This window comes from Ciconia boyciana, chromosome 7 (genome assembly GCF_034638445.1).
Source record: "Ciconia boyciana chromosome 7, ASM3463844v1, whole genome shotgun sequence".
In the NCBI taxonomy this organism is placed as follows: domain Eukaryota; kingdom Metazoa; phylum Chordata; class Aves; order Ciconiiformes; family Ciconiidae; genus Ciconia; species Ciconia boyciana.
In genome coordinates this window covers 37,538,909-37,563,270 of record NC_132940.1, presented here as the reverse complement: position 1 = coordinate 37,563,270, position 24,362 = coordinate 37,538,909, and the positions used below count along the sequence as shown (strand labels likewise).

At 42.2% G+C, this 24,362-nt stretch overlaps 2 protein-coding genes across 4 annotated transcripts in view; one reads left to right on the top strand and one right to left on the bottom strand.

Annotated features, from left to right (window-relative positions):
* Positions 1-460: 460 nt before the first annotated feature.
* PPP1R7 (protein phosphatase 1 regulatory subunit 7) lies at positions 461-19,108 on the bottom strand. 3 transcript variants are annotated; one of them, XM_072868779.1, is made up of 11 exons: positions 18,652-19,102; positions 17,871-17,948; positions 17,581-17,703; positions 13,263-13,318; positions 12,218-12,283; positions 11,431-11,561; positions 10,379-10,541; positions 6,752-6,868; positions 5,672-5,776; positions 4,031-4,117; positions 461-844 (listed from the first exon to the last, which is right to left on the bottom strand). In XM_072868779.1, the coding sequence occupies exons 2-11, from the start codon at positions 17,911-17,913 to the stop codon at positions 668-670; spliced, it is 1,068 nt and encodes a 355-aa protein (XP_072724880.1). In that variant the 5' UTR covers positions 17,914-17,948; positions 18,652-19,102; the 3' UTR covers positions 461-667. The 3 variants fall into 3 exon arrangements, with proteins under 3 accessions (XP_072724880.1, XP_072724882.1, XP_072724881.1); XM_072868781.1 differs by lacking the exon at positions 5,672-5,776 and having other exon boundaries at positions 18,652-19,108; XM_072868780.1 differs by lacking the exon at positions 17,871-17,948 and having other exon boundaries at positions 18,652-19,104.
* PASK (PAS domain containing serine/threonine kinase) overlaps positions 18,916-24,362 on the top strand; it is a 20,345-nt gene continuing 14,898 nt past the window's right edge. Inside the window, 5 exon segments of the mRNA XM_072868783.1 lie at positions 18,916-19,111; positions 19,868-20,078; positions 21,136-21,371; positions 22,352-22,522; positions 23,885-24,025. Coding sequence (XP_072724884.1) covers positions 19,910-20,078; positions 21,136-21,371; positions 22,352-22,522; positions 23,885-24,025 — 717 coding nt within the window. The 5' untranslated portion in view covers positions 18,916-19,111; positions 19,868-19,909.

Here is a 24,362-nt window from a genome sequence, read left to right as displayed (position 1 = left end):
AGCACTACATTCAAATGTGGAAGCCCTATCACTACTGGCTTCGTGAAGGCTGGTAGCTCATTCAGGCATGTACAACCTCAAGCTATTTGTTCTCAATCCTCTAATGAGCTTGTAGCTGTGTTGAAAAAAAAAAAAATTGCTATGGAAAGGCCAACCTTTCCCCCACAGAGTTTTACAAGCAGGTATTTAGCAGTGACTCATACCTGATAACCTGGATGAGCATCTTCTATCAGATTTTTCCCCATGTCAACACTGTCACTGTCTTTTCACATTTTTACAGACTACCGTTGAGCCTGTATCTGGAAAAGTGATGTTTGCAAGGACATTACTAACATCCTCTGTGATGAGGTATGTCAGAGAGTCAACAAAAGTCAGCAAGTGGCTCCAAGTGGCTTCTGTCTGTTGCAAACACTTTCTGCCAAAACCTCCCATGTAAATAACAGACGCAAGCACAAGGAAGTCTCTTGTGTTAAGATTTAATAATAATAACAATAACATTTCAAAAACAATTAGTGCATTGTACACAAGATCTGGTATTCAGTGCTTTTTATTGACCATTTGCTCTGCGAATGTCAGTGTACTGAAGACCTGGGGAGTGGTAAGTGGATAAAAAACCCAGTTGGGACATTTCTCCAAGGAGGGCAGGAGAGAGAGGGCAGCAGGAGGTTCAGAATCGAACAAACGTGGCATCAATCTGCCGGACAGTCGGGAGGGCCAGCATGATTTTGCGCCGGTACTGGGGATCCTTCTGCAAGGGGTTTCGCTCCAGATATACAGTTTCCAAGTTCTTCGCTCCTTTCAGCTCATCCAGGTCACTCCAGCTCTCAACGAGATTATCGTTCATCTGCAGAGCACATAAGGCACACTCACACAAACAGATACTCCCAAGCTAAGCCTGGTTAACAGGAACCTAGCCACACCGATGCTGCTCAGGAGGATTACTACTACCGAGGGGCAGTAATGCTGTAGAGTCTTCATGCACATATAAGATGACCCTGTCTACATGATCCTTCTCCCCCTGGGACCTTTGAGATGTGCTTTCCTGTCTCACACTCACAGAATCACAGAATCATATAGGTTGGAAAAGACCTTTAAGATCATTAAGTCCAACCATAAAGCTAACACTACCAAGACCACCACTATACCATGTCCATAAGCACCTCATCCAAACGTCTTTTAAATACCTCCAGGAATGGCGACTCAACCACTTCCCTGGGCAGCCTGTGCCAATGCTTGATAACCCTTTCAGTGAAGTAAAATTTCCTAATATCCAGTCTAAACCTCCCCTGGCGCAACTTGAGGCCATTTCCTCTTGTCCTATCACTTGTTACCTGGGAGAAGAGACCGACCCCCACCTCTCTGCAACCTCCTTTCAGGGAGTTGTAGAGAGCAATAAGGTCTCCCCTGAGCCTCCTTTTCTCCAGGCTAAACAACCCCAGTTCCCTCAGCCGCTCCTCATAAGACTTGTTCTCCAGACCCTTCACCAGCTTCGTTGCCCTTCTCTGGACATGCTCCAGCACCTCAATGTCTTTCTTGTAGTGAGGGGCCCGAAGCTGAACACAGTATTCGAGGTGCGGCCTCACCAGTGCTGAGTACAGGGGGATGATTACTTCCCTAGTCCTGCTGGCCACACTATTTTTGATACAAAAACATTTGATACTCCAGGCCAATATTGGATACTCCAGGCCTCACTAACCGTCTCCAATTCCCCACACTGTCCTGGGTTGCTTTACCCTTCAGACAGCATATCCAGTCGAACTAGTATGCTGGGAAAGACCCAGCAAGACACTGAGACAGTCTCTTGACACTGAGACAGAGTCCCAGCCCATACACTTTTCATTTAAGGGTTGGAAATCTTTATGTCAAGAGTTTCTTCCACTGTGACATCTATCTTTACTTTCATGACTTCCGAGGAAACATTAGAAAAGGTCCCAAACTGACGTGAATAGTGACATTTTCCTCTCCCCATTACATTACTTCCCCACAAAAACTGCTTCCACACTCCGGAGAAAGTGCCAAGCTCTCTGATTCAGGCTCTCCTCCTGTCAGCACAGGAGCTGCCTCATTGCTAGCACTGCAAAGGAATTCCCATGCAAGGGGATGAATGCTTCAACTGCCTGGCAAGGAAGCAAAGTGTGCAAGGTGGCCATGTGCTGTCCAACCTAGAGACTTCAGCCACCCTTTGGTTTTGGATACAGAGGCAGTTACTACAGCAATACCACCTTTAAAAAAAATTAAAAATCAAGGGATTGGTTCTGGCCCCCCTCAACAACTGTTCTTACTTGCACTGGGCACTCACAGTAAACTGGAAACTTTGTGCACCGTGTTTGCTGTGTGGCAGATAAGCAGCTCTATTTTCTCCAGCTGCCTCCATCCAGGTAGTTCAGTGAAAGAAAACTGCTTCATCATTGGGATTGCTAGTGTTCCAGCTGAAGATGGCTTTGTAGTTAAGACCCTGGATTAAGACTCTGAAGAAAACCTGCTAGCTCTTTCATTCTGCTACAGCTCATCAGAACATTACTTCACCCAAGTCACTTGACCTTTGGATGTCTTAGTCCCGCCACTGGGGAGGTGGTACTGGGAAACTGTTAGAAGATTCCCACAGTATCCAGGATTTGAAATTCTGCTTCCTTAAGGTGTCAAAGGACTTTGTTATGTGGCTTCAACTCTACAGTCAGTGAAAAAAATATAAATCAGTAGATGCAACACTTGTTCATATCAAAGAAAATTCTGCCCAGCTCTTTATCAAAAAGCACGTAACCTTTTTTTAAAAAATAGTGTTAAAGTGGAAAAAAGCCAGGAGGGCATTTTCCAGGTTCAGCTAACAGATCTTGGCCAATGCTCTGCTTTGACAAAGGACTCTTTAAATGCACTAGTGTTTTTGCAAAGGAAGTCTAATGAGGTTAGGATCTTCCCTTTACTTTCTGTAAATCAAGTGGAAACAGCTGTGCAATGCCATCTTCTATAAGCAGAGCAACAGCAAAGAGGAAGACTGGAGGAAATTGCAAAGGATCATGATAGGTCCCACGCCAGCCACACTGCACTGTCTTCATTTTTACCACTCAAAAGATGTCATGTTAAACAGGCTTCTCAGCTCCTGTTACTTAGAGTATGTTACGGAATAGGCACAGCCAGATAACACCACTAGCCGTCTAAGCCACGCTGCAAGATGAGGAAAACAGTCCAAGTAGCCTGGACACCAGGCTCTAGCTTGGTTACATTTGCAGATCCTTTCCACTGCTTTTATCTCAGCCTCTGCCCCAGAGTTTAAATAACTGAACTCCAAATGACAGATATTAAGCAGCACAACTCTTATTCTCAGGCTTGACATGCAGAAACTCTACAAGAGCTAAAGCACGTGCCAACTCATGAACATCTGCTGCTTTTTCCCCCAAACATGAGCAGATTCGTACACAGCTCCCAAATATGGCAGGATACTGATGCTTCAGGAGGGGGTGTCTCTGCATATTTCCTGACCAGATTATGAACAACAAAGGGCTTAGCTATTTAGGGTGCCACAAAGAAACAAAAGCAACCCTAAACAGTTATCTACCTCATAGGAATGGAAGTAAACCAGAAGACTGTTTCATTTTCTTCGTATGTATAATGACATGAACATATCGACCCTGCTCTAAACAGGTACTGTGCTCTGGTGCAGTGGTGAGACAATATCAGCTTCCCCTATTACGCTGTCATGCTCACTTAAACAAAGATGACATCTGCAAAAATAGGGCACAGTAGGGCTGTTTCATAACCATCACAAGCATGAAGGCAGGGCCCATTTCCTAGGTAGAGACAGGCTCGTTACCACTAAGCAAAGCCCTGCAAAAAATTTTTTAAGCACAACTCTTTCCTTAGGGGAAACCATCATAGTCTGTCCATGCAAACTGTCAAGATCTTAAAGCTGGTCACCAGAACAAGAGTTTACTCCAAGACATACAGGTACACCACCCTTGCACAGCTCCCCATCAGAAGTGTTTTTTTCACCGTTGTACAGATATTTCAGGGAACAGCTCCAGCCTGCACTTACCCAGAACTCCTGCAGCTCTGTTAGGTGACTGATATTTTCAATCTTCTTGATTCTGTTGGATGCAATGTCCAGCATTGTGAGTTTGTTCTAGACAAGCAAACACAAAAACATAAGATAGGATTTCCTTTCATCTTCTCTGTCCCACTTTTTTCAGGCCCAGAGTTGGAAATGGGCAGAAGCAAAGACACATTATTGCCAGCTGCTTACAGGCAGCACAAGAACTCTCACTGCCTAAATATATCAACGAAGACTGTTTTTAATTAAGCTGGGTGTCCTGGTTTCAGCTGGGATAGAGTTAATTTTCTTCCTAGTAGCTGGTATAGTGCTGTGTTTTGGATTTAGTAGGAGAATAATGTTGATAACACACTGATGTTTTAGTTGTTGCTAAGTAGTGCTTAAACTAAGTCAAGGACTTTTCAGCTTCCCATGCTCTACCAACTGAGAAGGCTGGAGGTGCACAAGAAGCTGGAGGGGGCACAGCCAGGACAGCTGACCCAAACTGGCCAAAGGGATATTCCATACCATATGATGTCATGCTCAGCATATAAACTGGGGGAAAGCTGGCTGGGGGGCTGCTGCTCGGGGACTGGCTGGGCATCGCTCAGTTGGTGGTGAGCAATTATTTTTAATTTGCATCACTTGTCTTTCTTGGGTTTTATTTCTCTCTCTTTTTGTTATTTTCATTATTATTACAGTATTTTATTTCAATTATCAAACTGTTCTTATCTCAGCCCACAAGTGTTCTCACTTTTACTCTTCCGATTCTCTCCCCCATCCCACTCGGGGGTGGGGGTTGGGGGAGTGAGAGAGCGGCTGCGTGGTGCTTAGTTGCCGGCTGGGGTTAAACCATGACACTGGGTTACTGACCTCCCAGAAGCCATGTGACAAAAATGAAAGCAATTACTGGCCAGCTGGCAATTGCCAGCCAAGGGCTCCTAAAAAGTGAGCTTTCCTCATAGTACATTAAGAGGAATCTATTAAAAATCAGATCATAAGCATCCTCTCGAGCAGCAGAGTTGAACAAACTTTTTGCAGCAGGAAACTCAACAGTTTTAGAAAAAGTTTTTTCTTCTGCCTTACACACAGCCAAGTAAGTTCCAGATTGTCTCTGCTCTCTGACAATACCATCTACTGTTGGGTGAGAATGAAAAAGCTACAGGCTTCTGTGAAATCAATCCTATCCAGAAATCTAGAAATGTATACTGACACAAAGGCAAGCCACGTGCCACGGCTTCTCTCTACTCCCAGCTCCAGTTGTTGTCCTACTGAAAAGAACTCACGCTTATCTACAAACTGCTGTCTGAAAGGCTGCAGCAGAGACAGCCAGCTGTGGCCATCAGTCTTTCCATTGCTGAAGATCAGCCAGGCGGCTGCATTAACCACATCTTGTTCTTCCCCTCCCTAGGTCATGAAAGCAATTCTACTCCTGAGGATCTGGAGGAGCTTCACCCATGCAAGACATTTTAACATAACAAATACTTTGATCTTTGTGGTCTTTTCAAGAGACTCGGGACCCCACATGTAACTGGGGAAGCTGAGGAACAAAAACTTCCAGAAAAGCACAGCCACTAATGGGAGCTTAGGGCAACAATTGAGCTTAGCGCAACAATTCTGTCACACATTTAGCAAGAGCCTGCTCACATTGTTCTCCAGTCCCTCGATGACTTCGATGCCATTGTGGCTGAGGTACAACTCGCGCAAATTCACCAAGCTCTGCAGCCCCTCAATCTTGGTCAGACGGTTATTCTGAAAGTGTAACAGCGGTTTAAGTCCACTCTAAACAAACCAAAACCCAAGTGAGTCATTGGAGAAAAAGCATTTCTCTGAAGTATGGATGGGAAGGGGTCTGCTTGGGTCCGTGTTGATCTCATGAGCTCAGGTTGTTTGATCTCTGTATCACCAATGCACAAGGAAGTTCCATCGGAGCCAAAGTCTCTAAGTTTAGAAGAATCAGACTCTGACCTTCCCATCAAAAGTTGTAGCCTGAAAGTTTTCCACTTGGTGTCTTTGTAAACAACAGGCCTACGCACTAATAGCATCCATTTTATAGGGGTTTTTAAATGGAATGGTCAGAAGGGAAGTTACAACACTTGAATCCCAATACACTCCGCTGTACATAATTCTGTACGTCCTATAGAATAATGATCCATACAGGTACTACAACATGTAGCGAGTATGACTTTCTCACCAACAGCTGTAAGAGATATTAGAATTCACTAGCATTGTCATATGGATGAAAAGGAGACTCAATGAAAGAAATTAGCTAAGTATCTTTTATTCCACCTTTTAAAAAGGAAGAAATTTTCCATAAGCTCATTAAGGACAGATTTCATTTAGCACAGGCATGTTCACATTCCTTCCCTCTTCAGGAAGAAGGTAGTGACACTGAGCCCACTGTCATTATAACGACTTCCCTGGCATAACTCATATGATGTTATTGCAATAGATTAGAAAACAATACTGCAGGAAGGAAATGGGAGATAACTTCTCTTTTCCATAAAAATCACATATTTATTTTATCATTTTATCAGTGTCTGTCAATCTCATTTAGTATGAAAGCATGAAAAAAGACAGCACAGAGAATAACACACTTTCTTCCAGTACAGGAGTTTGATTCAAACACTGAAGACCTGCTGATTCAGAAGAGCTTATCATAAATTACAAGGTGGTTCGTGTAACCAAGGCTGTTCAAAACATAACAGTACACAGTAGAATCAATACCTGTATACTGAGCACAGTCAAGTTTGTCAGTGCATCCAAGTTCTGGAGCTTGGTGATTTTATTCTTTCCAAGGAAGAGACTGTCAAGATTAGCCAACGTGTCGATGTTTTCAATTGCCTGCAAAATGACCAAAGGAGACAGTGTTATTGACGTGATGCAAAACTCCAACCTGTAGATGTGCTTGGCATTTTATAGCCTTGACCCATGGAGCTGCACTCCTGAGAAACACAAGCCTGCCAATTCCACAACACAAAGCGCGCACAAGGTACGGCCTCCCTTGTAACCCAAGAGCAGAGTAAGTGTAGGACTTCGTGCAGTGACAGTGAACCTCAGCCCGTGTGACAGCTGGCTTGTGGCACTACTATTTGCTGATTTTCAGCAAGGGTCACGTTGCTCTGTCCTGGCTGTTGCCTCCACTGTCCAGGCAGCAAGAGCAGAGAATGAAAAGGCTCAGGGAGCACTGAAAGTGACATTCCCTGGGCCATGAGGTGTATCCAGGGCAGGAGATACTCACTTGTGAAGCAAGAAAAACCTGTCACTAGTGAATAGAAAAAGAATCTGGGAGGAAAAATACAATTTGCAAATTTAGTCCTGACCATCAGTGACTGCATAACACAGTCAGAGGCAAGCTGTTTAGCTTCTCTGCACAACAGTTTCTCTGTCATAAGCAAGGTTAACTGTCTCATGGGTGTATGTGTTCATATATTTAACTACTGGCTATATATTCATGCTACTGGCAGAACATACACATACTAATTTAAGCAATGTATGTGCTTTAAATATACATGCTACTGGCAGAACATATACACTATATAGGTTTAAGTCCTAAGCTCAGGCATCAAGAAGAACCATGTTCTTTATTTACAAAGGAAGGGGCACCAGAAAGCATGAACAGAAGAGAGAAAAAAGGACAAGAAAAGGGGAAAAGGGTGGGCTTAGAAAAGGCTCCTGTAAACAGAAGGAAAGACACACAATGGGGTTTTTTTGCAGGACAAAGCCTCTTAATTAAAAAAAAGGTGCTGTTAAAAGAGACAAGAATTTTAAAAAAGGACTTCAGCTCACAGAAGAACAGTAACATGGATATAGATACACACACAGCTGTGCATCTCTGCTCAAGTACCTTGTGACAACTCAGCTTTTCCACATCCTTCTTGCCTGACAGAGTTTCAGAAACTAGTAGTGCTGGTGAGACAGGCCACTGAGTCCTAGCACCACTTAGATTACTCTGTGCATGTGTGTGTGCATGTGCACGTTTACCTGTGTGTGTATAAAGGAAGGAAGAGGAAGATAGACACAAACACACACACTATGAACTTATAGATACGCTCTGGAAAGGAAAGCAGCTTTTCAACCTCTGTCCCACAATTGCCAACAGATTCAACATAAGGTGTTTATCAGCTCAGATTTGGATTCACCCTCCTTCTAGCCTGTGGACTTACCCCTGTTTTGACCTTGCAAGAAAATAATAGATTTGTTGCTCATTGGTAGCTCCCCCAGCCCTGAGGAGGAAATACATGTGACTCAGGATACTGAGAAGAAATAGACAGGGAAAAAAAAAGCTACTTAAAGCTATAAAAAAGCCACACTTAAGCAAGAGTATGAAAGAGATGGACATGAGGGGAAAGAACCTAAGGAACAAATAAAGGCGTGCTTGCCTTATAGCTGCCTCAGTCCAACTTTGGAAAAAAAGCACGAAAATGCATCAGCTCAAGCATAAAGTTCTGTTTCTCCACCATTTATACAAAAGGGACAGAACTACAAGTGCATAGTAAGTCAAGACGGACTCCAGGTTAAGTGCACTCCAAAAGGTTAGTGTGTGCAGCAAAATGACTAAGATAGCATTACTGCAGAAGCTTTAATGCACAGGGGATGAGTGTATCAAGCACCTCAGGGACAAAAAAGCTGCCTGAACAGACAGTCTATAGGCTTTTACCCTAAAGAGTTAAGGATATGCCCACCTGTAAAGCACATAGCCAGGCCGCCCTACCAACAGAAAACTATTAGAAGAATTCTAGCTGCCCCCAAATAACATGAGATGTATTTCTTCATGCCTAGCCTAGGCACAGGTTACTCACTCCAGTAAAGCAGTGAGAAGCACAGAGCAGTGCTGTTTCAAGAACCCAGAATAGAATTAACAGATAAACAGAAAAAATGCTAAAAATAAAGTAATTTAAGAAGCTTGTGTTACCCATACAGTGATAACTTTGGGGTTTTTGGTTGTTTTGTTAATATGCTCAGGCTCAACACCAAGAAAACACAGGTAAAATAAAACTAACCTCATTGTTTGAAAGATATTCTTTGGCTTGACAACATTGGTGACAATATACCGCCTAAGTATCAATTCAGAAATCTAGGTGGATTTTTTTTTTTTTTGCACAAGGTAATGATGCTTAGATATGGAATACAGTACAGTTTTGCTTAACCCAGCTTTTGAAATGTAAGTATCAGTGTGCTTAGCCTGTTATGTTTCTGAATAAAGGAAAGTGCATCTCTCTCTAACCCATGTTCCCCCAACCTATGCAAACTCTAAGGTTCCTAATCACTCATCTGATCTAGCTGATGTTCTCACACTCTAGATTTATTCCCCTAAGTAATTTAATTTCCAAAGTAGAAATTCCTTTGGATGGAAAAGAATTCAGTCCAGCTTAGCTTTAGGAGCAAAATAAAATTTTTCCAGTTCATAAAAGCAGCACACATTTCTGCCTTAAAAGGCTGTTTACAATAGCTGAAGTTTCCTTCTTTTCTAGAAAGTGTGCTTCCACAAGGCTTGAAATACAGAGAACAAACAGTTCTTTTCCTAATTTGCTCTTTCAGCCTAACAAGTAATTTTCCAGAGATTGTAAATGGGGAGCGCCAACTTAGACAATTTTCAGACTGGAATGCACTCATCTGTTACAAGTATTTTCTAAAGTGCATATAATTGAAAAAGCTTCTAAAAATTTAATAGTTTATTTTGCACGTTGCAAGTCTTTAGTGTCATCTGTTTCACCAGTTCTATTACAAACTGGGAAAAATGCAGAAAAGCATACCTTAAGGACAGGAGAGACTACTCAGAACTGCTTCCTTTAAGTGGCACAGATTTTAAATCACCTAAATTGAAAAGGTCACAAACTGCACAATAAAAAAAAAAGTAATCAGCAGTACAGTATCAGGTTTTTGAGGCATTTCAGAGCAAAGCCTCAAGAAAATCTTTTTCCTGAGTGAGAATGACTAACGTAGCAGGTTATCAATTACACATACAAATCAAACTAGAATTAAATTTGCATTCAACAGGTTTTATCAACAGAGCACCAGCCTCTGGGCAGGTAAGAGAAAACAGTAATTGCTAGTTTTGACAGGCTTAGCTCTTTATCAGGAGGAAACCATCATCTGCAAAAGGCAACACACAGGGGACACATGAGTTCATTAGAGAAATTAAAAAATAGTAATTTAGTAGCCAGGCACTACATGCATACATAATTAAAGGATCCAGCATGCACAGCAATAGGGAATTACACATTAAATGACTGGAACAATAAAAAGAACAAAATTGCAAGTAAAAGTCAATGAAGTGCACTCTCAGAAAAGGTTAATCCCAAGGCAAAGAGCTCAAAACTCTGCAGTTAACATCTTGTAGAGCAAGCCTACCCGAATTCGATTGGATCCCAACTCTAACATCTGTAGCATCTGCAAGTTGCTCAAATTCTCAATTTTGCTGATTTTGTTGTTGACAAGGAAGAGTTTTTTAAGTTGCGTAAGCTGATCTAGTCCTTCAATGTGTCGCAGAACGTTAAAGGAGATGTCCAGGATCCTGAGGTAAAACAAAACAAAGGTCTCTTCAGTCCATCAGGCATGGATGATTCTAGAAGAGGCACTTGTAAATTGGTGGGGAACCTCACTATCTGCAGAGATCAAGCACTTTGCTAGGCCTTGAAGCTAAGGTCATAAGTGTCATTTCTTTTTATCAGAAATGACAACAAATATAACTTTCAAAATACTTCTATAGTGTGTCAGGGGGAAAAAAAAAAATCTGTCACATGCAGAAGATAGCCATTATTTTGCCCAGCCATGGAACTGCCACTGTGGGAGGAAGCCAATCTTCAGTACTGCATGTTCCTTGGGAAAGGTACGTGCCTACAGGATCTGCCTCTGACAGCCTGACAGGACAATGTCAAGGCCTCCTGTAAGCATGAAGCAGTTATGACTGTGGGAAGTAGGTCAGTCCTCCTTGCCCTAGTGGGAATAGTTTTGTAATGTATCTCCAGAGTGATCAGAGACAAGTGCCAGAAACTGGGAAGCGTGCTACTCCTTCCCTAACAGCCCCCCAAAAAAGTCCTAATCTCACCTGAAATCTCTTGTCATTTTCTGCAGGAATAAAAACCTGTTACATGCTGCCCTCACTGCCAAGAGCAAGGGGTGCCTGAGCGCTTCTGCACCTGCAAAAAAGCTGCAACCACCTATCATTCTTGCATAGCACACATATCATTTCCAGCTGACTGTCCCTGGTCAGCTTCACGATTATGAAATTAGTTTATTGCACAGGTTAAATACCAATGGAGAACAGACATTATCCTTCATGGAGCACCCAAATGAATCATGAGAAAGGCCTGGGTGATAAATACTGGAATAAGTACAGCATGAGTAACTCAGTGAGTAACAAACCACCCTCAACCTAATCCTGGTGATGCCCCATGACTCACTCAAGTTCCACTAGAGACTCCAAGTTCTCAATCTTCCGAATTTGATTGTCATAGAGATCCAGTTCCCGCAAGGTCTGCAATTGCTCCAGGTTCTCAATGCACTTAATCAAATTCTGACGGAGACATAGAGTCTAATAGTTGTGGAAAAGTTTAAAAACAAACAGGAAAATGGATATGAATAACAGCATGTAATGCCTTTTAGCATACAGACAATAAGTTTTTGGGTTTTTTTCCCCATTAAGTTTTGCTGGGTTTTGTTGCTTGGTTGTTTGCCTTTTTTGTTTTTTTTTTTAAACAGAACCTTTTCTTGTTTTGTTCCAACTCTACAGAAGGAAATCTTTTTACCACGAAGATGGTCAGACACCAGAACAGCAGCCCAGAGAGGCTATGTAATCTCCATCCTTGGAAATACTCAAGAGCTTGACTGGAGAAGGCCTTAACCAACATGCTCTAACTGGACCTGCTTTGAGCAGGGGTTTACTAAAGACCTCCAGAGGTCCTTTCCAATCTACATTATTCTATGTTAAGCCTGCTGTGCAAGTACAGAATGTATCTCTTGGGATGAGCCCTGATGCATTGTCTCTCATCCACTTCCAAAACCAACTTGCAAAACCCCAGGATTTTTATTACTACTTGATGAATGGGTAAACACTACTCTCCTTCAGTTAAACATCAAGTGAACTCATTAGGATCTCAGCCAAAGAGACTCCTGTATCTGTCCTCTTACAGGTTAGATATGCAAAATCCTCAGTTCCAAGAGGCATTCTCTATTCCTTAGGACTGTTACCTTCACTTTCTTGAGCACCTCAAATCCTTCAATCTTCCCAATTCGGAAATGATTCAAGTCAACATCCTGAAAGAGAAATGGAGGGATTCAGCAGTTGTTTCAAAACACTCTTCAAAGACCAACCTGGTACTTTGTTCTAAGGAAAATTATAGTCTTACAAAATGTGTGGCTTATGAAAATTTCCCTTCAAAGAGCTTGTGAAAATTGGGTTTGGCACATGATTTTACCACCACAGGTGAAGCATGTGGCCTAAGCTTGTCAACTGCAAATGCAGTATCTGTGAAAAGGCAACAGCCCTTTCCTGAGCCTGAGCATTGTTTTGCCAAAATTAGAAATCTTTTGCAGTAAATTCTGAATTTACTGAGACAAATTCTGCTGTCTAGCATGAATAAAGTGTTGGCAGAAAATTCTCTTACCCACTTTGCTAGGGCTTAACCGGAACACACCTTGCTATTTCCAGTTCCAGGCCTCAGATGAACAGGAACCACTGATAGTTCAAATAATCTGGTGGTTCTGCAAACATTAACTCTGCACTGGCAATCAGCTGACGTACTTCACATCTGTGCTGTCCAGCCCCAGATGTTCCCGTTTTGCAGGTCAGTCAGTCAAAGAGAAATAAAGCACTTCACCACCCAAGCTCAAAAATTCTCCAGCTAACAGGCTCCTGAGGCTGCCAATGCCAAGGCACAAGGCCAGTTAAGTAGCTGTGCCTATTACAAATCATGGGTCTGACAGCAGCAATCACTTCATTAAAGATATTCTCACAGAAGCTCATAGTCTGTCAATAATGCTTGCAGCATAGCCCCACCTTCAGTGCCTCCATGCTTAATTTAAAATTCTAAATTACTAACAAAACGTTTCAGCTACTGATCAAGAATAAAACACCTCTACTTCTAGTCTAATGGCTCTGAATCAATTCCAGGAAAGACCATGGTAGCCAGCACCTTCAGAAGAATTAGATCTTTTAACCAGGTTTCAATACTTGCCTTTGCCTACCTTTTCTTCCTGCTGTACAAAGCCTGTAAGGATAAAAATCTGCCTTTACCTCAGCATCTGGGTCCAGGCTAATTGTCTCCATGTCCACTGGTGTCTCTGCTTCTCCTGCAGGAGAAACAAATACATTATAATCTTCTGCTACCTGACAGCTAAAGGCAAGATAACAATGGCTAACATCCGGAGAGTCAAAGGGAGTAAATGGTCCTCAGAAGAAGAAACACATGAGATGCACAGTTCAGATATTCTGCTGCATTAAAAATACACTTCACCTGTTTGGCTTTCATCATGACAGCTAGTCGTGAAAAAAGGCTTTCTTAACAACAGAATTTCATGCCTAGATGCAAAAGACAGAAAGAACAGCACCTTCCCCAGCCTGCCTGTGTGGCTGCTGAATAATGCTGGCTTAAGACTGATCTGGGCAGGATTCCTTTTCTTTACACTTAGGGCCATCATCCCTCTGAAGATACACCATCCAAAGTGTCTATGCTCCTCTGACAACTTAATACAACATTGCCAAGAAGGAATCTAAACTGTCTAGCAATAGTGCCAGGAACGTCCAAGCATCTCAGCAATCCCACCCTTCAGCTTTTCTTTCATAAATACTGCCAGTTTACGTCAATGTTGTGCACACTTTTGCATGGATCTCCCTTCTTTTGTTTGACTGAACTCACTAATATGCTAGAAAACATTGTTTATCATGCATACATTCTCCTGGGAAATGCCTTTATAGCTCTGGAAGACAGCCCAACATTTGCTGTGCTTCTATCACAGCACAAGAGGGAGCGAAGCTTACTGGATAAATTCATGCTGAATAATTCATGCCCAATTCCCATTTGTTAAAGATGGTGTGCTGGTTGCATCAATTTCCAAAAAAAGTAATTCAGCTTTGCAAAACAGACATACAACACACAAGCCCTTTCCACTTCCAAGTGTGTAGCTTTTGTATGTACTACCAAAAAACCAAGGAACTTTAATTCAGTCAAATCCCAAAGGCTTTGCATTAACTCCTGCATTACTGTATGCAAGCTCATTCCATTAACCCAGAAGTAATGACGATTTTTGTAGCCCAGCATGGTTACAACACCCTTGTAAATGCCAAATGTCCCCTATACTTAATGAGTGGTTTTCCTACTGCTGCTTGGCATTGTAAGTAGCATTATAAGGATGAACAGTACAAGCGCTACAATTTTTAATATTGCCATCAAACTCCAAGGTTTTGATAGCTCCACACACCATCATTTACCTTGCTGTATTTGGGCTACTGCTCTTGCCTGGGCATTCAAACAGGAAAGAGCACTAACTGAACTGCCTCACGGAAGTTAAGACTGAAAAGCAATCCACTGTCCCTCATCTTTTCATATTCTTCATAGCATAAATTAGCAGGGAGTATAAATTATATTTTGGGGGCACAAAATGAGCTGGTAGGCTTGGTGGCATTGAATGGCGGTATAGAAATGCCACCAAAACTGACATACATGCATACATATGCCTGTCAGCATTTTAGCAGTGGGCAACACTTGACTTTTCTTCCAGATCAGAAGCTATGCACTTCAGCAGGCCAGTGGGATACCCTACCCTGCCGCTACCAAGGCTGCATCTCTTTGACCTATTGAAGGCTGCCAGCACAAATTGCTCTAAGCCAAACAAGCACCCTAGCTGAATTTACAGCCAACAGGAACACAGCCCAAGTTTGGAACAACAGTTATTTGAGATATCACATATAAAACCTGAACTATTCCCCTTGTATTAAGTTGTACTGGCAGTAAGTTAGTGCTCATGGTGAAGGAACTTCTCCTTTTGAGACTCTAAAGTTGTCCAACAGTAAAGCCAGTCACGCACTCAGTAAAAAAAATTCTTCAACAAAAAAAATTCAAGTAAAAAAAAAAATTCTTCGACCTTGTCTGGCTGGCAGGCTTCTCTATAAAATTACATGTTTTATTGCAGCACCCATTACAGACCATTTATACACATTTGGTTTTGGCAATGTGTTAAATAGTCTGTTCTGGGATCTGCCAAAGGGTAGCTTCTCATATTTTTGCCATATGGCTTTGAGTGACCAGTGCTGGTAGAGCCAGTGTGGGGAAAAAAAGCACACAAGTCCGAAGGCGCAAAACCAAATCACATAGGATATGTGTATCAAAGTCACTGAAATAAAAGCAATTTAAAACTGAACACAGAGGCACTAGCATTTATGTAATAAGGCCAACTCTTAAAGTTTATGTACTGTGTATAAAACACTCTCCATATAGCAGTCTGAGTGAGATGTGTATACTGATTAACACTGATAAATCAGTATTGGTATGAGAATGTTAAAGTACATTTTCTCTCAAAAAAGAGAAACAGAAATGGTTCTAGCAAGTTTACAGTCCTATCAATTGTCAACCAACATTTTATTTATGAACCAAGTGGACATAAAACACCCTAAACTGACCCTTCTACAATCACTTTACAAACAGAACTGCAATTTCACTTCCATGCAGTAAGTATGCAAATAGCGCTTTAGTCCACAACTTTTAATGCAGCAGGTTTCTCAAGGGGAAAAAGTATTGCTCTGGCAGTGAAGTTACTTAAGCGAATTTTTGTGTAACCCATGCCTGTGAGCTACACAACTATGCAGATGTAGAGAAAAAATACGACATTCAGGAAACCCAAATTCCGCAGTATGGAACAGTAGTTACTGAGTTACATAAGTTCACAGTACCACAAGCATTTAAAGCAACTAAAAGCCTAACTACACTTTTTAACTGCATATGCATGAAAAATATTATAAATAGCTAAGTTATAAGCTTTCTAAACAGAGGCGCTATTCCTCAGAGAATTAGCTAAATGATAAATTTGAAATTTCAGCTGCTTGAGGTCTTTCTATTTATGACCTTCTGCAAAAAATGTGGAAAACTCTTCGTTTTCCTTTCAGCTGAGAAACTCAAAGCTGGTTGTGGAAACTAACCCAAATGTTCCAAAATTATTCCTCTGCTTGGTTTCTGCCCTAGTAGAAGTTTTCCGAATCCTAAGAGTCTGGAAGAAGAAGTAACAATACAGTCATTACATTAAATTGTATCCAATGTAATTCAGCCACCAAATGTGTTTTTCTTGCTTTCATTGGAACAAAAGTATGTCACTTGAAGTATTTTCTCTAATATTATAATTCCCAGGGGAACAACATACAAAATATAACTTCAAATGCACAGCTGAATTATGTCAGCTGAACGAACATTCAGTGTTACATGCATGCAAAGGAAAACTGTGACTGATTTGCATGGTTGTATTGATCATATAGTGCTTGGGATGTACAATTTGCAAGATGTGCTCTTACAATTTTACAGACATTACTACAGCATTTTTTAACTAACATATAGGAATTTTTTATGATCAACAATGAATTATACCTAGAGTTAATTTATAGTTAGGAGATTTAAAATTCTCACAATAATTTTCTAGTTTGGAAAATACTTTTGCAAATTCTAATGGGCAAGGTTAAAATTAGGAGGGATCTGCAGTAGATGCACAGTCAAAAAGTCAAAATTTGCTGCAGAAAATTTGCTCTATTATTTCACTTCCATTTCCAGAGCAATAAAAATCACAAACATCTCTATCAAAAGGATCATACTACATCTCAGATTGTTAGCTAGCACCAAAAGCCCAGATAATATTGCCATAAAGGGTGTTCAGAATCTGCTCTGACAAATTCTATGCAAGCTACTGAAAAGCAAACCTTTCTATCAAACACGCACAGGCTTAAAAAGGTCTGTCAACATTTCTACCCAATGTTCTAATACAAACAGTGAAAACAGTAGCAAAAGTTTAAAGTCAAGAGGATTCAAACAGACATAATCTTGATATGCCTTAGAATTTTTAAATTAAAAATATTAAAACTGACAGCTTCCTTCAATCTGTCTAGAAATAGTAATCTTTGCCTTCCAAAGGAATATGGCAACTCTTTAGGTAAAAAACTACATAGACTAAAGCAGAATTATGAAAAGCTGTTCATGTTTATTTCTAATGAACGTTTCCAGCATCTTTCCACAGAAAGCTACTACATTTCCACAAAAAAAATACGAATAAAGGTGTTTTGCATTTTGATATTAAAGATTTCAAAGAGAAATGTGGATGGATGGATAAATAAGAAAAAAACAAAGGTCTAATATCAGTGGTTCCATAAAAAGAAGGTAGCTTTATTTTAGCAATGATAACACTATAATTTATTTATTTTTTAAAGAAGATTGCTCTAGGGCAGATTCACGTTGTTAACTAATATCAGTACAACCATCACGTAGCCACAAGAAACACAAAGGACTGATACATGTACGCTACTGTACACACTGGTAAGACGACACTTCCCACTGCGATTGCTTATGTTGGCTAGGTACCTGCGGAGTTCTCGCCATTCTGCTCATCTCTCAGGCTCTGCTGACTGAGGTCTGTTACTAAGCGAACAGCTTGCTTCTTCCCTTCTTCATCTCCCGACTCCTCTGATTCAATCCGCTTGTCAACTGCATAAGATACACAATAGCAGAATTAGGCTATTTTCAGCACTGGGGTGGAGGGGAGAAGTAGCAAGCAGATATAATAACGAGGATTCACATATACCACTACGCAGTTAGTAGAAATCCTAAGTTAACTAAATGAAAGGTTTAGTCTTAAATAAAAGGCCTCTTACCCCTTGTTTCTACTTTGATTTTGGATGCACTTTTTCCTCCCATCACATCTTCCTAAAACCAACAATCTGGGAAGAAGACTGGAGGAAAAAGGAAATTTCTTAGATCAATGAAGTGCAATTCCAAAGTTTACGGAGATGGACTTAGAACTGTTACATTTGTAAAGCTTTTAGAAAAAAATCAGTATCATGTACAATAGTACCAATGACACGAAAAAATGAAGGCATCAAAAAAACCCAAAAACCCTGCAGATAAAAGCAACCGTCTCCCCAGCACTACTCTGAGATCTCTTCACCGTTTACTCAGCCACAACTGTGGTGGCCACCCTGGCCCTGGGGACCTGAAACTCCTCGCTCTTCCTCGGTCCCCCCTATTTGCTCTCGTTTCACGCAGAGACTGAGGAAAAGCAACGCCATGCCAGGGGATTTTTTTTCTTATTATCTTTATTTTTTACGTCACAGTCATCTCCACAAACCCACTTCTTCCACCTCTCGCGCGTGGAGCCCCCGGGGAGGGGGAAGTCATCATGCTGTGCCCCAGGTAACACACACACCACCTCCCACGGCTCGGGCGGCCTACCCCGGCTCGGCAGCCAGCCAGGGCCCCGTTCCCGCCGGGCAGTGGCCCTCGGGGTAGACACCCAGGGGCTGCCCGGCCACGGAGGGCCCACAAGCCCCACCGCGCGCAGCTGGCAGCCGCCCCGCCGAGCAGCAGTGCCCGAGCAGCGGGCCGTCCCGACCCCATCAGCGACCGCGGCCATGCCAGCCCCCGGCGGGCTCTCACCCTCCATCATCTCCTGCAGCACCTCTCCGCTCCCCGCCGCCATATTGCTTCTCCTCCCACCGCCCCCTTCCGGAAACCGCCTCCACTGTCGTTGCAGCCAATCAGAGCCCACAGCTAGCGGCGAGCCGCAGCCAATCACGTCTGCAGGTGGTGCGCCGAGGGGGCGAGGCAGTGCTCTGGCTGCCGGTCACCCGCGCGCATGCGCGCCGGCGTGCGCCCCGCGGTCTTCTGGGGGTTGTAGTTCCCTGCCGGCAAGGACGGAAGTGGTCGTAGAGCCGGGTGCTGCTGCAGCGGTTGGGGACCTGCACCCTCCCCACCAGCGCTTCGGGCCTGAGGTGTTACGAACAACTGCTTCCGGCCTCGTCGTTCCGCCTAGAAATTCTTCAGAGGATGGCTGTCATGCTGCGGAGGGGCCTTCCACCTGCAGCCTTCCACCCTCGGAGCGAGGAGCCCGAGGCAGGTCAGCGGTTCGAAGCAGGGCATCGTGTGTGGTGGTGGTGGCAGCGGCGAGGGAAGGAGAGACAGGAGGGAGCCGCAAATTCCCTGAAGCCGGCTCACTTTTGCCTCCTCCCGCGCCGGCGCGCCATTGGCTCCCCTCCGTGCCGCTCTCCCACTACCTTCACTTATTGGACTACGCCGCTGTCGGGTCCTGCCCCCTACTTCCTCGCGCCCGCTGGTTTTGTGGTGACTGCTCAGTAGTGAGGAGCGGTGGCAATGGCCGTGGCTTATCTGGTGGGGCTGGGCTGGGGCTCTGGCGGGCCCGGCCGGGCCCTCGCTGCCGGCAGGCTAGGGCTGCAGCCCCAGGAGGGTGGGCGGTACGGGCAGCACCCTGGGTGGGTGGGTGGGTGGGAGGGAGGCTGTGCCACACTCGCTGACTCAAGACTGGGAATTACTTCCCAAATTACCAAAGCCTTTGCTTTTAAAACAAGCAGGAATGGGGAGAGAGTACCGGCTGGGTGCTTGGTAGCTCTTACAGAAATATGGTGGAGGCATCCTGTCGATCCAGGTATCCTATACCCCCTGGGCAGGATAGGAGTCAACAGAGTCACCTTTGTGTTTAACAGCACAGATCAATAGGGACATGCAAGAATGAGCGGCAGTCTTGCTGTAACTTAGAGGGCTGTGCTTTGGGTTAGAAGGCATCGTTACCTGCCAGCGTCCCGAGTGTTAGTATCTGACTGCAAGGCTGACTGAATTTCTTATATTTCTGTTACAGATGGTGGCTCCCTAGGTGTGGGGTGGCAACCAGAGCGTGATCATGGCAGCTGAGGCTTATAGTCCCTCTGAAGGGGGCCTTCTGCCTTCAGTAGGCTTAGTCCTTGCTCACTTGAATGACTCTGATAAGCTAAGTAGATCCTACCCCTGGGCCAGCAAGAGCAGGAAAAGTCAGCTTTGTGAAATCTGCTGGCTTAGAGCATCTCTGTCTGGTGAGTGCAGTATTTTGAGATTTTGTTCACGTGTCGTCAGTGAAGGTGATGTGTTGCAGACGGTTTCAGATCTTCCTCTTCCCCTCCCCCAAACCTAGAGATGATAGCAATAAGTAGCTGCCAGAAAGCGCTTTTTCAATAAGCATCTGAGCCATAGATTACTGCAGGCTGGGAGAGTTTACAGAGGATGCGTTGCTGGACAGATGCTCTGCACTTGTCCCTGGGCAATCTTTATTGGCTGCGATTGGATCACCCTGCCACCTTGTATTATTTAAAACACAAAAAAATTCCAAATGAGGAGAAAGATGTTATACTGGATTCTGTTAGGAGGGAAAGAACTTTGCAGTTTACAATGCATCCAGATACAGGTCTCCCTGTTTTATCATGGTGAGCATATTTGTACTGTATGTAGTTCATAAATGCAGAGATGTCCTTGTGATGAGTTGTTTATAATGCTCCTTCTAGTACTGCTAAACCTTCAAGGCTGCTTTGAAGGGAAACGTTTTTTACAGGCAGAACTTTTGAAAATTTTAGTAGAATCATTTGACATTGTGTAACATTAAAACATTGATGTGGGCACAGGTAGTTCAGTGTCATGTCTTGTGAACAGTTAATTAACTGGCTTCTGACTAATGCAGTATTTAATAACACTTGAACACTTACTGTAATTATATTTAATAACAGTTTAAATTTTAACTTAAGAGATTTCAAAACCTTTTAAACTCTGTTAAGTGAAAAATAAAAGTTAACTAGTCTGGTTGAATCTTATGGACGTTGGCAATTTTTTTCTAGCCTACGGACTGAGTTTAATTGTTCCAGTGGCTGTGATTCAAAAAGATACATTTATTAGAATTGTTTCTGCTTTCTTTAGTTTCATTGATTTTATTTTCTTGTAATTTCTAAAAATCTAGAATCTTCTAAATTTCTTTAAAAATCTAATCTATTTGGGGATTACTTGACAGTTGCTTCAGCTGACAACTAATTTTTTTTATTCATTCCTCTAATATTCCTGTAGTAGACTGTTATAGCTACATAGCTGATCTTTATCTGCTCACAGGGGAGAAGTGGAGCTCTTACTGTTTGTCCTCACTGGCAGCTTGGAACATTTGTACCAGCAAAATTGGTAACTCATGGGCTCAGTGGGATTCTGCCTCTCTCTCCACTTCCATTGGAAGTTCTGTTTCTTGCTCCTTTTTACACGCTTTTGCTGTGGAGGAATCCAGCCAGCACCTCCCAACTGCTGCACGCAATCCAAACAAAGCCATCTTCGCTGTGGATGTCAACACAACAGAGGTATTTGCAGTAGTAACTGCTAAACTAAGCAGGCTGTATCTGGTATAGGTTGTATGACATTAGACAGGCTAAAATGCCTGTTATTCCTACGTGTATCTGCAGGCAATCAGAGCATCATGAAGGCATTTTATAGTCTGCTCAAGCTCAGTAGTCTTCTAAAGACTGACAATATGTTTATTTCCATTGCGGGTTGTAGTTAGCAAAATATACAAGACAATATCAGAAGCACGGATGTCTTGGGTCTTTTTTCAAACAGAAAAAGGGAATAAAGAAGAATGCAGCTGTGATGTGCCATGAGGGAAGAAAGGAAAAGCAGAATGTGTTTCAAGCCTTCTGTCTGTTAAGTGCCAATCCTGGGATGGGTTTGTGGTGGCACAAGATCTCTTTATCTGACCCAGTAAATATGCCTTTTGCATTGGGAGGGAGAGAATTTCTCTGTTTCTGTCCTGAGAGTAAACATTAATATAAAATTGAGTACTGAAAACTTCAAAGAGCTGTGCCATTTTTAGCTTGAACTGACAGTTTGGGCTTATCCATCTTAATCCTGACTTAGTCTGTAACACAGGCTTAAGTATGTCAATGACTGGTGTGATTACTGCATGCCTTCAGGTGTGAATAAAGTTTTGTGGTCTGCCCAGGTTTTGCCTGCAAATATAACTTTGTAGTTTTGCCTCCATAGATGTAATTATTTAAACCATACAAGAGGCTGGGTAGGCAGTTAAAGCAGGAAACCTAAAAGGAAAGCGACGTCTCAAACTCTCGTAACCAAGAAGATGCGTGGGCAAGGGATGTTCTAGAATAAGAAGCTTTAGTGAACTTGTTTTGAAGATTTCAGAATGTAAAATAACTACTCCATTTCCACCAAGAGGAAAGGATATTATAAGACATTAAAGCAACAACCTGAAGAGATGATGACGTATTAACAAAACTTACAGCTTTTATTCTTTGTTTTGTTTTAGGGGTTTTTCCCACTTTTCTAGATCCTAGTGGTTAATGAGAAAGCCTGCAAGCTGCTTGGGTGCAGTAGTCAGGAACTCATTGGTCAAAAGCTGTCCCGCTTGATATCCAAATCCAGTCAAGAGGTATGGGAAGCTGTGAGTGAGGACTACATAGAAACTGATTAATGTTCATCGGTGGTTTCAGGAACTGTGGTATGTGAAATGTTCAAGCAAATATTCCCCACCATATACAGTGTTTTTGTAGGCTTTGGTTTGGAGTTTTGGGGGGTTTTTTTGACATTTTCAGTATAATTTCCTGATATATTTAACTTTGTGGGCATTTGGCAATTACGTCATTTGTAGGACGGTTTTGTTTAAAAGTTTGCAGATGTGGGAACTCAAAGGGCAAAAGATGGTTTGGGAGGCACCCGTGAGAGCCTTGCAGCTGCCAATGTGTATAGTCATGATGACTTGACCAAATCAGAATTTAAAGGACATTAGATTATATTGATTTTTTATTTTTTTATTTTTTTAGATTGCTTAACATGGAGAAACCTATTCTGGAAAAGTTCCCCATTGTCTGGTCTTTTAAAATATTTTAAAAATTACCTTAAATTGCCCTGTGCATATTATAAAGATACAAGTCAGTCAAATACTGTGAAATGTCTGTGCCAAAACACCCTAGTTGGTGCAAAAGAGTGGAATTGATGTTTTCCCTATAGTGGGGTTGTTTATAAGAGAACTGCATGAGAAATGTCTCCAAATGATTTTCTTTTGCTGTTGTTGTGAGCTGTCACTAGAAAATACTTGGAAAATGAGCTCATATTCTTCCTGGTGTGTTATTTTTGTACTGAAATTGTCAGCATCTCAGGGCTTTATCTTCCTGAATCCTCAATTGGATATGGGGGAAAAAAAACCCCTAAGTTTGATTCAGTGAAATCCAGAATTAAAAGTAAATGTCTGATAAAGGCACTAATTGTAAGCTACAGCCATTCCAAATACTTTATAGGAGTCACTGTGTAATTCATAAACCCATTCTGTCAAGATCATGTAAAAATGATAAAAGGCTTGATATGAACACTTGCAGGTTCATAAACAAACAACAGGATAAATAAACATTTTCTGATTTGAGAAGAATCTCCTCCCATAAGAAATTAAACTGCTATTTGTGCAGTTTAAAGTAAGAACTATGTTACTAATGTGGAGTATTCATTAGCACCATGGGACATCTTTAAATAAGGCATCTCTGAAAGGCACTTTTCTTGAATGCAAGGTATTAGATTGGCACATTTATTATGCTGAAGGAAATGCTTTTAGTCTTCCTGAGGCAGGGAAAGAAGATACAAAAGCAACAACAACATTTGTGTATGATCAATGAATTATTTACAAACCTTTTCATCTCTATATTAAAACTGTGTTTCTTCCAATAAAAAACTAGAAAGTAGTCAAGAAACAATATTTTTCTAACAATGATGGGGAGATATCTTGGCTTAATATCTTATTCTTGTTTGAAATTCTTACCAAGTAACCACAGTCTTAGTGAATTATGACTACATCTCTGATTCCTATGGAAAGGTGGATGTTATAGGCTGTCTGAAAGAGAAGATCCCTGTCTCAGTCTGGCTGAGGCGAATAAGAAGCAAGCACAACCAGTGTTGTGCGGTTGTGCTGGAACCAGTGGAAAGACTTTCAGCTTCTGTTTCCTTCGGGGTTGACGTGAGTGTTTTCCTAATGATAAAATGAGACCACAGTTTGTGAGAGTTTATGTGCAAATGAAATGTGTCTAAAAGCCAGTAGGCACATTACTATTTGTGAACATGAAGTGTGTACATAGCACTGCCTGAAACTGGGATTGCACATGCAGGACCTGTGCATATTTCTCCCATGTGGCTCACCTTGATGTATTCGACAAGTCACATTAAAATGTCTGTCCCCCAGGGACATCTTAGAATTGAACAGTGATGGTTTGGCAGGGGGTTGGTTATTCATGGCAGGGGTGCCCTTGTGAACGGATCAGCTTGCTGAGGAAAAGTTCTGTGAGGAACGTTGGACT

Excerpts from the sequence above, each read along its gene's own strand:
- PPP1R7 (XM_072868780.1), bottom strand. The coding sequence starts at position 18,694 with ATGGCGGCGGGGAGCGGAGAGGTGCTGCAGGAGATGATGGAGG. Across the intron at positions 11,562-12,217 it reads AGGTGCTCAAGAAAGTGAAG|ACTCTATGTCTCCGTCAGAA; the intron begins GTAACAGTCCTA and ends CACAACTATTAG. Across the intron at positions 5,777-6,751 it reads TGACTGTGCTCAGTATACAG|AATAACCGTCTGACCAAGAT; the intron begins GTATTGATTCTA and ends TTACACTTTCAG.